This window comes from Gymnodraco acuticeps, unplaced genomic scaffold (assembly GCF_902827175.1).
Source record: "Gymnodraco acuticeps unplaced genomic scaffold, fGymAcu1.1, whole genome shotgun sequence".
Taxonomy (NCBI): Eukaryota; Metazoa; Chordata; class Actinopteri; order Perciformes; family Bathydraconidae; genus Gymnodraco; species Gymnodraco acuticeps.
The window spans coordinates 5,244,677-5,263,220 of NW_022990023.1; the positions used below are offsets into that span (position 1 = coordinate 5,244,677).

The following is an 18,544-nucleotide window of genomic DNA, read 5'->3' on the forward strand; positions in this document are numbered from 1 at the left end:
TCCAGCGCACCAATTGTGCGCACTGGCTATTTAAACTGAGGTGCCAAACAAGGGTTGCATTCCAATAGTCCATTTAGCTTAGGAACCTTCTTAACGGAGTGAAATTACCCGTTTAGTACGTCACTGGCAGCCATGATAAGTGCCGTTCCAATTCTCCAAATGAAAGGAAAGGAGGTTTCAAACTTCCTTTATAACCTCCTTTAGCTTAGGAACCACTGGACCTCCCTAACCGAAAGGAGAGGAGAAAATGCTGCCCCACAATGCATTGCAGCCGCAGCATTTGCCGTCACTCAGTCGGCCGTTCACGGAAACAACCGATTATGACGGAGAAATGATATCATGAAAGTTACGGTGCTTATTAAGCATTTTAAAACGTATGTGGTAAGTTGCCAAAGTGCTTTTTTCTGAACGTTCATCAGTATTATAATCAAAAAGAGAAATATGAACGTTAGTTTTTACTGAAATTATCAAATAAAGTCAACATTTAACAGTCTTTACTGAGCTGTGTGGAGTTTGTTCAACTTTTAAAAGATGTTTGAATGGTGATATACACAATGATAGATGTTAAGGACTAACGTTTATAATAAATACATTTGTATTGATTTTAAGATCTTTTCATAGTTCATACAATCATACGTATTGGGATCATTTGTATTAATGTGGACCGGAGGGAGAGGGTGACGAGCATACATTTCACTTTCCTTTTTTATTTCAATTCCAACTTTGGTCATGAAGAATATGTTTCTCTGTTGTCCACGTTCATAAAGCATAAAGCAACAGCATCAGAGCACGGTGCAGAGTCTCTAGATGAGTTTACAGTAGTCCCTCGTTCTTATTATACATCCATGTTGTAGTCCGCTGTATAGAAAACTGTAGTTTCCCCACAGCAGCAGACGCACATTCATGACGTCCGCTGGAGCATCATAAACACGTCGGATAGTGAAAGTGCTGTCGGATTCTCTGAAGTACCGCAGTCTCTTCTCCTAAATCCTTTTGAATTCTCCTATCCACTATCCCTTAACCCCGTGACGTTTCACTCAGAGGTCAAGGAATAGGAGATAGGGTTAGAACTTAGGAGCTGATTTTTGGATTATCGGAACGCAACCCGGGTCTCTCCCATTTCCGCTTCTCCATGGTGGCTGTAGCCTGGCGTGGTGACACAAATGTTTTGGCGTGGCAGCGTTCATGTCCTACTCTCTACCGGACAGGTAAATCACTGTGCAGTCTGTCAATGTGAGGAGATTGTTGTTCAAGCTTAAATATTCTTTGATTTGATCATTCACCAGCCTTTCAAGTACTTTAGCTAACATAAAGAGCTTGGAAATTGGTCTATAATTATTCATCACCATGGGATCACCACCTTTCAATAAGGGGAGAACATTTGCAGTTTTCCAAACATCTGGAATGACATTGTTTGTTATAGAAAGATTAAAAACTTGACACACTGGTTCGGCTATAATATCTGCAGCTAGACGTAAGAAATAAGGGGGTAGATCATCTGGGCCTGCTGATTTATTGCGCTCTAGGCCCTTTAGAGCCTTACAAACCTCCCCAACAGAGAAGGGGTCGAAGGAGAAAGTGTGGCTACTGGAAAGAGTTATGTAACATGTAACATGTAATGTAAACATGAATGGACCAAGGATAGACCCCTGTGGAACCTCTTTCTGATGGTAAAATGGCCTGAATGAGTACAGTCAGCAACGGTAATAGTTTATGGTTCTATATATGACACTAAAAAGGCTCTATGCACACTTTTAGAAATCAGTAGGCTTTAGCTTGTTGTTAAATTACCACATATTTATAACATTTTTACTGTGGTGCCTTGTTCTTTAGGGAGCTTTGTGTGTGTTTTTGCTGTGGAAAAAAATACAAGTTGACAACTTAAGTGCATGCATTTTAATATTATTGAGAACATTTGAACAACTTTCTAAATCCACACAACATCTTTTAACAGCGAGTTGTGTCAAACAGTCCACCTCACTCTTTCTGAACAGTCTCAGTGCACTAGTGAAGGTTTTCTCCCATGTGGTCTGGTTCTCTGAAACTCTTCTCACAGTGAGCACAGACGTCAGGTTTTTCTCCTCTGTGGGTAGGCTGGTGGAGCTTCACACTATGTGAGTTCCTGAACTCTTTGTTCCACCGGTCAAAGGAGTGGTGTATCTGGTGGCGCTTCAATGAGAATGAGTCCCTGAAACTCTTCTCACACTGGTCACAGGTGAAAGGTTTTTCTCCAGTGTGGGTTCGCTTGTGAATCTTCAAATCGCCTGACTGGCTAAAGCTCTTCTCACACTGGTCACAGGAGAAAGGTTTTTCTCCAGTGTGGGTTCGCTTGTGAATCGTCAAACAGCTTAACCTGGTATAACCTTTCTCACACTGGTCACAGGTGAAAGGTTTTTCTCCAGTGTGGGTTCGCTTGTGAATCTTCAAATTGCCTGACTGGCTAAAGCTCTTCTCACACTGGTCACAGGTGAAAGGTTTTTCTCCAGTGTGGGTTCGCTTGTGAATCGTCAAATAGCTTGACCCGGTATAACCTTTCTCACACTGGTCACAGGTGAAAGGTTTTTCTCCAGTGTGGGTTTGCTTGTGAATCTTCAAATCGCCTGACTGGCTAAAGCTCTTCTCACACTGGTCACAGGTGAAAGGTTTTTCTCCAGTGTGGGTTCGCTTGTGAATCGTCAAATAGCTTGACCTGGTATAACCTTTCTCACACTGGTCACAGGTGAAAGGTTTTTCTCCAGTGTGGGTTCGCTTGTGAATCTTCAAATCGCCTGACTGGCTAAAGCTCTTCTCACACTGGTCACAGGTGAAAGGTTTTTCTCCAGTGTGGGTTTGCTTGTGAATCTTCAAATCGCCTGACTGGCTAAAGCTCTTCTCACACTGGTCACAGGAGAAAGGTTTTTCTCCAGTGTGGGTTCGCTTGTGAATCGTCAAATAGCTTAACCTGGTATAACCTTTCTCACACTGGTCACAGGTGAAAGGTTTTTCTCCAGTGTGGGTTCGCTTGTGAATCTTCAAATTGCCTGATTGGCTAAAGCTCTTCTCACACTGGTCACAGGTGAAAGGTTTTTCTCCAGTGTGGGTTCGCTTGTGAATCGTCAAATAGCTTGACCTGGTATAACCTTTCTCACACTGGTCACAGGTGAAAGGTTTTTCTCCAGTGTGGGTTCGCTTGTGAATCTTCAAATCGCCTGACTGGCTAAAGCTCTTCCCACACTGGTCACAGGAGTAGGGTTTTTCTCCAGTGTGGGTTCGCAGGTGCATCTTCAAATCGCCTGACTGGTTAAAGCTCTTCTCACAGAGGTCACAGGAGTAGGGTTTTTCTCCAGTGTGGGTTCGCAGGTGCATCTTCAAAACGCCTGACCGGCTAAAGCTCTTCCTACACCGATCACAGGTGAAAGGCTTCTCTCCACTGTGGGTACGTTTGTGGCGCTTCAATATCCCTGAACTCCAGAAACTCTTCTCACACTGGTCACAGGTGTGTGGTTTTCCTATTGTGGCTGTAGACTGATGTTGATCCAGCTGTTCTCCGAGGATACTCTTATCCCCCTCATCATAAAGTCTATCTGGGTTTTTGCAGGTCTCTTCCTATAAAACAAAAAAACAAATCAACAGAGAAAGTGACACAAGTGTATTAGGACACATATAAATGTCTTGATGCAATTTAAAAATGGACGTGACAGAAGTAAAGTAAGGTTTTTAATGAAACCAGAGAATGCATTCTGACTCGTTGTGGCCTAAAATACCGCTGAATAAAGGAAGAAGTATAAATACCCATTAACTTGATACAACTTCTGCACAAAGACGCACTGATTGGTTGTTTGATTCAGATTGATTTGTTGTTATTTTTAAATAAATACAAAGGGGTTGGCTCTCACAGACACATTTTTTTTAATATTATTCAAAACATGCAAAATCAAAATGTGTTTTTTCCAACCAATATCATGATGGAATATTGCATACTTTATCTGTTATAAGGTTAGAGTTATGTATAGCTAAATACAAAAAACTAAAAGGGTTGAAGCGCACAAACTCGTTTCATTGTTTTATAAATTAGTTATAGTATCCAGGTATCACTAGCTATTCAAATATCTACACTGTGAATTTGAAAATAATGAAAATTAAATGATCACATTATATCAGTAAATTCAGAGGTAGGAAGTACATTTACTCAGGTACTGTACTTAAGTACAATTTTGAGGTACCTGTACTTTACTTGAGTATTTCCATGTTACATGTACTTTGTACTTCTACTCAACTACAGTTCAAAGGTAAATGGTGTACCTGTACTCCACTACATGTATTTAATACCTTTAGTTACTCTCCAGATCTGGATGAATGATGTGAAATATAATCAAGTCTTAAATCAGACTTTAGTTCGACCTGGAGTAAATTCACAAGCTACCCTGCAGTATACAAAGTCATTCAAACTAGCTGCACCTTTACCAGCTTTGATAACACTTTAATGATCAATCATTATAAAATATATCATATATATTATTCTGAAATAGACCAATCTGCACAATGACTACTTTTACTGTCGCTACTTTAACTATATTTTGATGAGAATACTTTTCTACTTTTACTTGAGGAACATTTTGAATGCAGGACTTTTACTGTAAGAGTGTTCCTACACTCTGGTACTTCTACTCAAGTACAATATCTGAGTACTTCTCCCACCTCTGAGTAAATGTGATTGATCAGATGTTACCATCTCCTTGTATGCTACTGTAGCTTTAGCACTCACTATTTGCTACAGGTGACTTCCTGTTTACATTTTTGATTGATTTTGCCAGATGTTTCCTAGCAACCAATATGATTCACTCAGTATAACGAATGCTTTTTTAATTCTTCATTGTTTAGACTCAAATAAACAAGTAAACAATTCTGAAAACTTAAATCAACAGGACTCTAGACTGCTAAACTTTAAACAGAATGTCATTGTTTTCACTCAAATATGAATAATTATTTAACCAGGATTTTCACTTAAAAAAGTTAAAGTAACTTACCTCTGCTGATGAAGTCATTCTGCTGCTTGTGTTATCAACAACCTGAAGTTCAGCCATCTGCAATAACATAGATTACCATATTACTTATTAGCCAACTTCAGGAATTAAAATAAACATTTTGTGTTTTTCTAAATGTTAACCTTGAGACCATTCATTTGATAAAAAAATCACTACCACAAAGCTCAAAGACAGATGGAGTCCATCCAGTTAGACACTTGCACATCTGACAAATAATAGAGAAATATCTTGTTGTGCTTTAGTTTGGGCCTTTTTTAAATAAATGCAGCTTTAAAATGAGGTAAAGCCATATATCGCAAATATAAATGAAGGCAATAAGTCAGTCTTGTGCAGAGAAAGCAGGTCATACATTTCAGTCCCAGTAACATGCAGAACAACAAACTGTATTTTCATTAAATATCAAAATAAGTTTTAAAGAGTAAAATAAATCTCCCTCTGCCATCCAAACAATAGCTCCCGTAAACATCACATAGCTGCAGAAACGCTGTTTTTCTTACCGTTGATGTGTGAACGTAGTTTCAATAACTCGTGCCGGTTGATGAAAGTACACAAAATAGTGACATCAACATTATTTGTTAACTTAACTCAAAACGACTTTCTTGTGAGATAAGTTATCGTCCGCTTGAATGAACACACACGTGGAGACCACTCGGAGAAACTCGACGGAAGGCTTAGTGACTACACATGCGCAGTTTGCCACAGAGACGTCATAGGTCATGGAACGAAGCGGGAAGAAAGCATTGTCAAGAGTCTAAGGTTAACAATCTTGCAGAACTGCTCAATTCCAAGGAGTCTATCAAGCACAACATTAGAAGAACATTAAAATGGTTAAGGACATGAGAAGGTAAGTTTGAACCTTTATAAATACAGTCTATGGTTTTAACAAACAATATTGTGCGCTACAGAGTTGGGAAGTTAGCCCAAATCATTTAGGGTTAGCTACCGTTATTTTTTGTAATGAGTCATCCTCTTTAGTAAGAGCTATCGTTAAAGCTAAGAAAGTTAGCCCGTCATGTAGGCATATGCCGGGGAATTAATTCCGGTAAAACAAATGTATTTGAAGAAAACTTGTGTAAAAGCAAAAGCAGCATGTTCGTTAACGGTTGACACATTTAGCAACTGCTTCATTCCCTGTTAGCACACATTAGCCACTGCTCCACTCTCCTCTACCGCCATTTTAGGCGTTGCTATTGTTGTCACTTTAGCCTGTTAAGCACGGCTTTATAACATAACATGTACTTCACTTCGCTGTAATCAAACAAGTGAAGTACATGCTATGTTATAAAGCCGTGGAGGGCTGGAGTTTATAAACCAAAGAGTAACCGCCCTTACGGGACGCTGTAATAAGTAAAGCGAACGCACCCGCAAGGACACCTGGCCTCCTATTGGTTGAGGGATTTTGACAGGATTGTTGCACAAAAGTTTCGAGCGCGCACAGAATAAATCTGAGAGCAGAAAAAATATGTAAGCAGCAATATATCTGAGTGCAAGCGTACAGTTTGAGCACAAGCAGAGCACATCTAAGTGCAAGCAGGCACTATTTGAGTGTGAGGACAGTGTTTGAGGGAAATACATAAAGTATGCTCTCAAATTTAAATACCACGCTCTTGAATAAAGATAGGGAATAACCTCCATAGCTGTGTGTCCTGCTCCTCCGTGACGAGCCTAAACAAATAATGATAAACTAATTTGAAAGTGTGTGGGACACAAACGGGATTTTGAACAGTGAACATGGGGAAATTACGCCCAGGACTTGACCAACAGCAGAGATCGGGGCTATAATGCAGAGTTGTTTGACTTTTTACACTTTGTTGTTCTCCCCCTTTTCTCCGCTCTTGTCTCTGACTGTGAGTGTGTGCATTTGTGTGTGTATGGGCCCTTCTCACTTCGGATTCCTTGCGTCCCTCACTTGCCTCGTTTCCCTGCGACTAGTCCCTCCCACCAGAGAAGCATGGGTACATTCTGGAATTTTCTTCTTCGCCATCATATTTTACATTTCCCCACGTTTTTTACGACACCGCTAACGTAAGTGAGCGGTAAGATTTTACTGCATCACACATAGGGTTGGGTATCGTTTGGATTTGAACGATTCCGGTTATGCCTTTCGATTCCGGTTATTTTCGGTTCTCGATTCCGGTTCTTTGAGAGGGTAATAATAAGTCCCATGACAAACTGGGAGAAAAATATATTTATGAAAACATTAAGTCAAATCTGTATTCCTATTTACAAATCACTTCATACTGTTGAATTTCGTTACGGTTATTGAATAAAATTATATAGAAATAATCTCTGCATTGTTTAGTTAGTTCTAAGTGGTGCAGTTTGAGAATGTACAATTGGCCCAGTCTCCTCTGATGTTACACTGCAACCTGCCTGTGAGACACAGTCCAACCACACATGTCCAACACATAGGCCTAATAATAATAATAATAATACATTATATTTATAGCCTATAGGCCTAGCGCTTTTCTACAACTCAAAGATGCTTGCACGCTTACACATGTCCTGCAATACACATGCTGCAGCTGCTCACTGTTTGTAAAAGTAAATAAATAGTATTTTCATTTCAATAATGTACTTTCTATACCCTGCTTCATAAACAATACTGACATCCCTGTGCTCCTCCGAGTCTGGGGGTCCGGGGATGTGAGGACAGCGCGAGGACACAGACAGGGAGGCTGCTTTACTTCATAAAGGAAATGGTGGTCAATATTAACAACACAGGAGCTAAAACGCTTAATAACCTTCATTACTTGTTAGAGAAAGAACAGAAGAAAGTTTGACAGAGATGAGGCTGTTAAACGGGCAGCGGATCCGCTGTGTGTAGAAAGAGAGAGAGAGAGACACTGAGCTGCACCGTGCAGTGATCAGCTGATACGGAGCATAGAGAGAGAGCTGCAGTCCGCGGGGCTCGGCCTCGCCTCCTGTCCTCACAACTCTTATTAATCCCGGTACCGGATAATTGTTATTTGTTCTTACTCGAAACCGAGTTTTGCTTCCTGCCACTGTGCTACACGTCGTTCTTATTATACATCCATGGTCCCGTCAGTATGCGAAAAAGTACACGTCCCACCGTCCGGGACGTGTTATTTACAATATCGGACAAGTAGATCTTTCAATTGACTTGTCCGGCGGACAAGTGACGTTTTTCGGCCTGATTTATTGACAAATTATTGATACATTCAGTTTACAAAAGGCAGAACTCATTCGCAAATTGTACGTGTCCGCCATTGTTCGTTTAGAAGTGTTAGTTTCGGTTCTGCTTGTCGATTCCTAAGGAAATGCATCTCGCCGCTTTCTGTACAGTTAGGCGGGGCGGGAAGTGTAGCACAGTGGCAGGGTTGGGAAGCAAAACACAGTTCCGAGTAGGAACGAATAACAATTGTCTGGTACCGGGACTGCAGCTCTCTCTATGCTCCGTATCAGCTGATCGCTGCACGGTGCAGCGTCTCTCTCTCTCTCTTTCTACACACAGCAGATCCGCTGCCCGATTAACAGCCTCATCTTTGTCAAACTTTCTTCTGTTCTTTCTCTAACACATAATGAAGGTTATTAAGCGTTTTAGCTCCTGTGTTGTTAATATTGACCACCATTTCCTTTATGAAGTAAAGCAACCTCCCTGTCTGTGTCCTCGCGCTGTCCTCACATCCCCGGACCCCCAGACTCGGAGGAGCACAGGGATGTCAGTATTGTTTATGAAGCAGGGTATAGAAAGTACATTATTGAAATGAAAATACTATTTATTTACTTTTACAAACAGTGAGCAGCTGCAGCATGTGTATTGCAGGACATGTGTAAGCGTATTTGAGTTGTAGAAAAGCGCTAGGCCTATAGGCTATAAATATAATGCATTATTATTATTATTAGGTTATGTCCTATGTGTTGGACATGTGTGGTTGGACTTTGTCTCACAGGCAGGTTGCAGTGTAACATCAGAGGAGACTGGGCCAATTGTACATTCTCAAACTGCACCACTTAGAACTAACAATGCAGAGATTATTTCTATATAATTGTATTCAATAACCGTAAGAAATTCAACAGTATGAAGTGATTTGTAAATAGGAATACAGATTTGACTTAATCTTTTCATAAATATATTTTTCTCCCAGTTTGACTTATTTTTACCCTCTCAAAGAACCGGAATTGAGAACCGAAAATAACCGGAATCGAAAAGCAGAACCAGAATCGTTAAAATCCAAACGATATCCAACCCTATGTGTGATGCAGTAAAATCTTACCGCTCACTCACGTTAGCGGTGTCGTAAAAACCGTGGGAAAATGTAAAATACGATGACGAAGAAGAAGATTCCAGTGGCCCCAATTTTTGTCCATTCTGGACAAGTGAAAAATGTATTCGGACAAGTAAATTGCCAAACTCACTTGTCCATGGACAAGTACTCTCTAAAAACTTTTTCTCACACTGCCCGTACAGAAAGCGGCGAGATGCATTTCCTTAGGAATCGACAAGCAGAACCGAAACTAAAATTTCTAAACGAACAATGGCGGACACGGACAATTTGCGAATGACTTCTGCCTTTTGTAAACTGAATGTATCAATAATTTGTCAATAAATGAGGGCGAAAAACGTCACTTGTCCTCCGGACAAGTCAATTGAAAGATCTACTTGTCCGATATCATAAATAACATATATATATATATATATATTAGGGCTGTCAGTCGATTAAAATATTTAATCGCGATTAATCGCATGATTGTTCTAAATGTACCTTAGAGGAATATTTTTCAAGTTTTTAATACTCTTATCAACATATGAGTGGACAAATATGCTTTATGCTAATGTTTATTATCATTTGAACAATGACAAATATTCTCATGAATATTAAACACAACAACCTCTGAACATTACAAATATTCGCCTCAATTCAACCTGGAACCTCTCTCATACAATAATACAATACAAATGGTGTGTGTGTGTGTGTGTGTGTGTGTGAGAGAGTGTGTGTGGGATCGTTGGAGCTATGTGCAACTCAAGGCATATGCTCGAACGGGAGCTGCCTGGACGCTGCAATCATGTTGCGCACTGAGTGTGCTGACTTTTCGTACAATGTCCCACTGTCTGGCTTCCTGCATAAAGTCAAGTGCTCCGCGCAGTTGTGGCGAAATGTCGCTCCTCTGTTTTCATTTAAACAGCTCCATATCCGTTAGCGCAGCTAGCTAGCACCAGATGCTAACAACAACAATGCACGTAAGGTCTCTCTCTCGCTCGCTCGGGCCACACATACACACACCCTCCCGGTCCTCCAGATGGCCAGTCGGTGCCTGCCGGTGAGCGTGGAAGTGTCGTCTGCCACAAGCGGGCGGCAGGAGCGGGCTGTCAGCATCAGCTTGTAGATGGTATTTTAAACTCGATGCGCTCTGAAACTACGAGGCGTCCGAGGAAAAAAAATACACATGCGTTAATCGCGTTAAAATAATTAATGGCGTTAATTTTTTTTTGCGTTAACGCGTTAACTTGACAGCACGATATTGTTTTTTTGAAACCGATACCGATAACTTCCTGCTTCTCAAGACCGATACCAAAACATTTTTTACACCACTAATTATTTTAACGCGATTAACGCATGTGTATTTTTTTCCCTTGGCCGCCCCGTAGTTTCAGAGCGCATCGAGTTTCAAATACCATCTACAAGCTGATGCTGACAGCCCCGCTCCTGCCGCCCGCTTGTGGCAGACCACACTTCCACGCTCACCGGCAGGCACCGACTGGCCATCTGGAGGACCGGGAGGGTGTGTGTATGTGTGGCCCGAGCAAGCGAGAGAGAGACCTTACGTGCATTGTTGTTGTTAGCATCTGGTGCTAGCTAGCTGCGCTAACGGAGGAGCGACTAACGGAGGAGCGACATTTCACCACAACTGCGCCGAGTACTTGACTTTATGCAGGAAGCCAGACAGTGGGACATTGTACGAAAAGTCAGCACACTCAGCAGGGATAGTGCGCAACATGATTGCAGCGTCCAGGCAGCTCCGGTTCGAGCATATGCCTTGAGTTGCACATAGCTCCAACGCCCATACCACCGACGACATGTTTGTTTACTGTCCTGGCTTCACGGCCGCACACCATAGAGAGGCGAAGTCCCTCCCTTTCCGAAAGCCTCCATGGGACCCCGGAAGCGGAAAATTATACATTGAAGTCAATGGAGAGAGAAAGGTTATCTTTTGATCCCGTTTGAATTGTGCCACGAATGATACATATGATGTTTGTCAATTTAAAAGAACATTTTGCAAGTCAAAAAAATAAAAATGTGTCGTAAAACTGTGAAGTTACACATTTTGTTGTGTGAAACCGCTCAGTGAACTACAGGTCTCTGGTCTCGCACAATACGCGTCACCATCACAAAGACGGCCGTCACGTTAGCAAATTTCACCTGTTTCTTTCAGAATGAGGTGAAAAGTATAAAACAAGGTGAACATCACTACAAGTCTGGGCACGTTGAGAGCTGTACCTATATGAAAGGGGAGTTAGTCGGTTCTGTAAGAGCAGCGGGACCGGTGAGTAATATGAGTGCAATGTGTAACGTTAATGTCAGCTAGCTAACATTAGCTAACAAGGTACACTAACGTGTTTTGTTTTAGTAACTAGTTTTCTCCTTAAGAAATCCGTGGTCTCTGTGTATGCTGTGGATAACATTAGTGTTCACAAGAACAAGGTACACTCCCGTGTTTTGTTTTAGTTGCTCTTCAGATTGAAGCGGCCAGTTGTATATCGACTATACTGTATGTGTGATATCCTTTTTCTCATTGTGTCATTTGAGTTTATTTGCTGTGTGTAGATTCAAGGATTTTGGTTATCTAGGCACAGCTGTGTGTGACTCCCTCTGGTACACCGGTATGTGTTTTCCTAATGTAGAGAGCATTGATTAATTAATAAACTACACACTGAGTCTAGATCCTGACCAAATCCTTTTGTATTGTTGATCAAATGTTTTTCAAAAATGTATTCATACACATTTAGAAAAATACAATGTACAATCACAACCAATACAACACAAATTACAAAAAATACAGAAAAAACAAACAATAACAACAGACAAGAGGACAAAACTATGGAAAAATAAACCCTCCCACCCCCAGATCCGGACCATCCTTGTATTATTGCTCATTCAATCTATTATAGCATGCTAACAAATGGTATTTACTTTATTTTTACAGATCTGCATGGGAGACGATGGCGCGATGCAGAGCGCTGTCTGTGATTGTGCACAGGAGATGTACAAATGCAGCCACGCTGCAGCATTGGCAATATTTGCCATGTGGCAGATCAGCTCCACAGATGTTGAGTGCCAGTGGAGGAAGCCTGGCACTTAAAAAGTAGTCCAGCCGGTGTCTCAACTTTACCAACAGCGAGAGGAGACATACAACCCACTGGCCAGAGACATCGCCAACTGTCAACTGGGGGGTTGTAAACGAGGCCGAAGGGGTGAAGGCTTTTGTGCAGGCCTATCGGGTGACAGTGTTCGAGTCTGGTCTCTTTGTGAGTGAGTCGGGTGTGTTGGGAGCATCACCCGATGGACTTGTGCAGCCATCTGCCCTACTGGAGGTGAAGTGTCCACACAGCCAGAGGAACATGACCATCGCGGAGGCAGTCCAGTTACCATCCTTCTGTCTTCGTGAGGAGGGTGGGTCATATATTCTCAAGGAGAATCACCCATACTGGCACCAGTCCAAGGGCAGCTGCATATCACAGACCGGAGTCTCTGCTACTTTGTTGTGTGGACCACGAAGGAGGCGATCATCATCCCCATCCCCAAAGACCCTGCATGGCATGGAAATCTCCTCCTCCTGGAAAAATTCTACACCCAGCATATGCTCCCTGTGTTGGCCAGTAGAGAGGAGGACATTTCAATAAACATAATCTTAACACCCTCGGACTCTGCGTTGTGTTTCGTATGTGTGATGGGGTGTTATGAAGGGGGGAGGAAAACGGGACACAGCAGATTGGGATTGTGGTGGAGATGCTGAGCAGTTATTTAATTGTTGCATGTAATTATTATTATACTGCGTGCTTCTTAGTTATTCCATCTTTTGCTGTAACATGGATCTGTATGTAACTCTATATTTACTTGTTATCTACCACACTTCCTTCTACATCATACACCATCATTATACATGATGGTGTATATAGGATATATATATTTGTATACATATCTGTAAATTGTATTATTTTATTTAAACGTCTTTTTGATCTCTCAAACTGAGTAAGATTGACAATAAAGTTGACTTTGAAAAAAAAATATATTCTTTATGAAAATAGTTGACTGTTGTCAAATGAATCCAAATGAAACGTTGGACTGAACTACAACTACGCCTTTAAATCTCTACGGACTGTTTTTCAGTGGGATGGCAAGTTCCTATCTTTAAACATTTATTAGTTTTTTCTCAGAACAGATTTGATTTTCTGAAGTTAATTTAACTTTGCCGACCATGTAAGGTCATCATTAAAAGGTAGGTACAATCAATTTGTTTAGGGTTGACTAAAATAATGAAAAACATTCATTTGGATAATTTACTGACAGAATAAGAAACTCAATGATGCTCTACTCACCTGTTCCCTTTTTATAAAGTGAAACAGTTGAAACGATAGATTTTAGTAAACTTAAAAACAACCTTCTCCAAAAACTATCAAGGAATATACCGAATACTTGTTTTAGAACTTTATTACATATTTTTATATAAATAGTTTGAATGATCCATAATTGACAGAAGCTTGTGTTTACACTGACCTGTTACTCATATATTAATGTCTTTGTAACTTCAGTAAACCACTACCTCACTAATTTCTTTCATTCATCACGGTTCAGTAAACTAAGTGATACATTAACCAGTTTAATCATTATAATAACGTAGGATTGCAACTCTTTGAAACTGTAGGTGGCTCTTAAAAGAGCCGTTGTGTTTGGGTGTGCTGGTCTCAGGTCAGTCTAAGCCCTCTCTCCGCGGATGCGGCGGGCCAGCTGGATGTCCTTGGGCATGATGGTGACCCTCTTTGCTTGGTTCATCTTACTGGGGGGCAGCTACATGGATGTCGGTGCAGTCCACAATCATTGCGCAGTTGAAGGCAGAATGAATTTATTATTGACTCCGAATGAAGCACAACTTCATGTCATACAATACAATGACTTTATTTGTAATTGTGTAAAAAAATATGAGCATTGATTAGCAAGCAGGACCTGCAGGAACAGAGAATGGTGATGGATGGAGCTGGGAAGAGAGAAGAATAAAGAAAACAGATCAACTTTATTATCGGATATTAAAAATTCAATTTCAAAACAAGTTGCCGCTCCTACAGTTTTCTAGTATGTAAAGATGATTTCACATGACCTATGCAAAATATCACACTCAATACATGTGTGTCTCTGGGGGGTGCATTGTGCCTTTGATGTATATAAATAATATACCATAACCAAATACTATTACGTACAGTGGAAATCAGGTTGCCAGAGCAGGTCAGTGTGCATGTTCCTCAACGTCTCAGCAGTTACAGGTGAGGTAAAGAAAATAAAAGAGAAAAAGGTCAGTAACAACACTTTAAAGTAACAACACTTTGAATAATTATCTCTTCTAACAATTTTCTCTCAATAAGCACACAACGACTGTCTTTCCAACAAACAGATTGTCATCACAATGAAACACGTCCAGAAGAATGTCATGCAAAGCTCCATGCCTGCCTTCGACTCTCCCTGAACTGCTTCCTTAGCACCCGGTGGAGGGCGCAGTAGGCTACTCTTCAAAAGTTTCACGAAATACTTACCATCATGTTTGGTTACTGTTTAACATTTTGGTTTACTTCATGTAATAAAATAATAACTTCATGGTAAGGCTACTAAAAATGACAAGGCTAAGTAATGTAATGCTAACTAACGTGCTCGCTACTCGTCGCTACTAGCTAGGTAGCTAACTTGACTATGTTCCATGCACAACATGTATATTACCTATGATATTACCTGATATGTCTGATCCAGCGGCTCCTGGTCCTTTCATCAGACGGGAAGCAATAGAACGAGCAAGTGGTATGATCACTTTTGTGATTACAACCTGGTACAAAGCACACAGGCATCTTGTAAAAGTGAACCAACCACTTGGAGCATTATTGCCTGTGACATCACTTACGCGACCCAGAATGGGATTTGGGATTTGTAGTCGCGTATTTTTCATAGTCTTATATTTCAACAGTTTTACGACAAAATGTGACTTTTTTGACATGGAAATGATTGTTTAAGATGGACAAACATCATATGTGTAGTTCGTGGCACAATTCAAACGGGATCAAAAGATACGTTTTCTCTCTCCATTGAATTCAATGTATAATTTTTCGCTTCCGGGGTCCCATGGACCGGAAGTAGATGGGCGTGACTTCGCCTCTCCATTTACGTCACAGCCAGGCATGAGTTAGGGAGCGCTGGATTTGTGAAAAACTCCCCTCTTCCTAAACCACTAATACCACAGTACTGGCAAAACGGGAGGAGCCGAGTGAAAAACAAGCGCCCCTCATCCCAATCCACCCACACCGCAGTATTTTTTCTTTTTTTTTACCCAAAAAATATATTGTATATTATCGGGGCTATTAATACTGGTATCGGGTTTATCGGGATGACGTCATAATCCCTAATATCGGACCGATAATTATCGGGCCGATTATTATTATTATCGTATTTCAAATACTGATTTGAGCCCCACCACTGTATGGGTTAGCCCTACCATAGATTACCCAACACAAATACTCGGGAGCCGATAAGTCAATTAATTGCTTATCGCGACAGGCACACAATAAAACAGTGGAAACAAACATGTGTTTGACTTTCATTAGTGAATGAAACTGTGTGCCTTTTATAGTCTGTGTCCAATATTGTGTATTTGTATATATATTATATATATATCCTAAATATATGCTAAGGTCCCGCTACTGACACGATAGCAGTCACTTCGTGCGCATGTGTGTAATTAAACCCATGATATCAAAATCTCACTCCAGCCAGGTACCCAAAGTTGGCAACCCTGCCCATACCCCAATAATATTTTTATTGCAGATCTACATGAATCATAAAAAACGACCTATTTTGTATTCAAAACGGCGAATTTCACCGACAGGGGACACGTTTGCATCCCTGCTTGTTATCATTTTCATCACAGAGCTGGGAAAATGGTGTATTGATTAGATCCTGATCCGTGCATGTCCAATTTTAACTGACTTTAGTTCCAAAGGTAATGTTAATTATTTCGACCCATAAGTACTTATTTAAATTACCTCAACATTCCACATGATGGATTAGTGTTCCACATTTTTCCCACTAATTTGTTTATGATTAGGCAAATGGTAAAGAGAGACATTGATGACCCTGTGTCCCTTTAGCTAGCACGTGGTTCCATTTTGTCTAATGGCTTTGGACAGCTTCACTAATGCCCCGGCCACACGAGGACGAAAACGGCCGTTTGCGTTACTGTTTAGTGTCATATAGACCATTCGGCCACACGAGGACGACCGCATACGGCACTAAACGACTGAGGAAACGATAACGGGTCCCAAGGTGGATAGAACGGCATACGCAACGCTCTGGGGGGTCAAACAGCTCCGTGTGTGCGCCCTATACGATCATTTTCTGATAATGATTGCACAATAGCCCCGCCTCTCCCCACCTCTGCTGCTCACCTCCGCGTACCCCGCGCCATTGCTAATGTGTTTCGCCACCAACAACAACAACAATGGCGGATCGCAGAGTTGCTATCGTGCTCCGGACGCTACTGACCATGCTACAGTTCTTTGTGCAACATCTACAGCAGACTTACACATCCGGGGGGATCTTACTCGCTGCTTTTGTGGATATGTACTGCAGCTTCAGCGATCATTTTCTGATAATGATTGCGCAATAGCCCCGCCTCTCCCCACCTCTGCTGCTCACCCCCGCGTCAAAGTAAACTGCACACTGAATTCAGATTATTTATCTTTCTCTCGATATGGACATAAACGCGAGTGAAGTCTAATCTGACAGGACGGAGACACCTCTCAAACTACCTAAACTAGTTATAAATATGTTTATTTTTACTGTCGGCCGGGTGCTCATTACTGGATCAGCTGCTGCATGAAACAGACAATGGCGCTGTCCAAAGAGAGGGAGGAAAAAGAGAGGCTCCGTGTATTTTTATTATTATATTATATAGAGTCATTATTCATTTGTTTTAAAGCTCAATAAATAACAAAGAAGACCTTTGACCGGCACTTTTATAATTTTGTCGGAAGATTTAAACTTTAATACACGTTGACTGGCGAAAAACTCTGCCCGGTTCCCTCGGCCCCCACCGTGGAGAATAAACAGAAGGGCAACCATGACAACCATGCTTCTTCGCTGCTTTTGTGGAGGAAGTTACAGCGCCACGTACAGGCTCCTGCATATGTACTGCAGCTTCTCCAGCGGTTGGAGCTAAACGGAGCGGTCTCGTGTGGGCAGACACTATCCGGATAACTATTGCCTGTGGACGGAAGCTTGTTTGCGATTGCGTTTGCGTTAATCCTATGCGTTTAGCCGTTTTGGCCGGGGGCCTAAGAGTCACCCAGTTCTGCCCTGCTACAGTCCGGCTGAGTGCAGTCACAGAGATGCTATGGCTGCTCTACATGAAATGACATTGATGGTCTGGTCCGAGAATGGACACCATTCCCTGATCCCAGAGACAATGACGCTCCTCAAACTGAACAATACTGTCTCACGTGGGCCACTCCCCCCACCAAGCCATGAACTGAAAGCTTGACATCTGCTTTGAACACCTGGAAGCCTCCCGGTCACACCAGCACCAACCCTTGGGTCAGTCAGATGGGACTAACGGCTTAATTTAGGGCATTTGGTTCAGAAATATGACTCGTTACCGCAGAGTGGGTTGTTTTTTTATTATGATTGACTGTGTTCAATCATGGTGATTGAAGTGTTTTCAATCTTGTTTTACTTTTGATGTAATTGATGTATCTGAGCCCACCCAACTCTGAAGATGCTTATTGATTTAAGTATTGACTGAAATATTCTTAGACTAATGTTAATTGGTTATCAATAGATTGATAAAAAGAGTGAAACTGTAAGAGAATATTTTAATCTGATCTTGATTATAGAGTTTCTTATCTTTCCTTAGAATCTGTGATATTGCAAACATGCTTTGTATTAAAGTCAAAGATGCTCTCTGTAAGTTGAGGTCACAGGTCAAAAGCTTCTCCCTCTTTCCTGTGGGGGAAGGGTTCCTGCCTCCATGCATTTTGCGAGACAAACAGATTATTGTCTCACATCTGCTATTGATTAGGTAAAACGCGGGCTTCTGATAGTTCCGCCTCCTCTCATGTTGGGGCGTGCTGTGTCTTCTTTGTGTCAGAGATGGCTTGGTAGAGCACAGAGATGTGTGAAACGAAGTAATCTCCCCGGCTGTATTAAATGTACTCTTAAATAAACTCTAAGTGCTGTGGCTAAAAGACTCCTTCATTCCGCCTCAACATTGCAACACAGAAGTTTTCATCACAATATGTACTT

General features: G+C 41.4%; 1 protein-coding gene across 1 annotated transcript; it reads right to left on the reverse strand.

The window, feature by feature from the left end:
* Window positions 1-2,004: 2,004 nt before the first annotated feature.
* Window positions 2,005-5,024, reverse strand: LOC117544863 (oocyte zinc finger protein XlCOF6-like). The gene is made up of 3 exons (XM_034214342.1): window positions 5,007-5,024; window positions 2,196-3,585; window positions 2,005-2,129 (listed from the first exon to the last, which is right to left on the reverse strand). Exons 1-3 carry the CDS (start codon window positions 5,022-5,024, stop codon window positions 2,005-2,007), a joined length of 1,533 nt encoding a protein of 510 aa, XP_034070233.1.
* Window positions 5,025-18,544: the final 13,520 nt, after the last annotated feature.

Bases quoted from the DNA above. Each gene is read 5' to 3' on its own strand.
- LOC117544863 (XM_034214342.1), bottom strand. The intron at 2,130-2,195 runs GTTTCAGGGACT...GGTGGAACAAAG, and splicing joins CTGTGACCAGTGTGAGAAGA to AGTTCAGGAACTCACATAGT.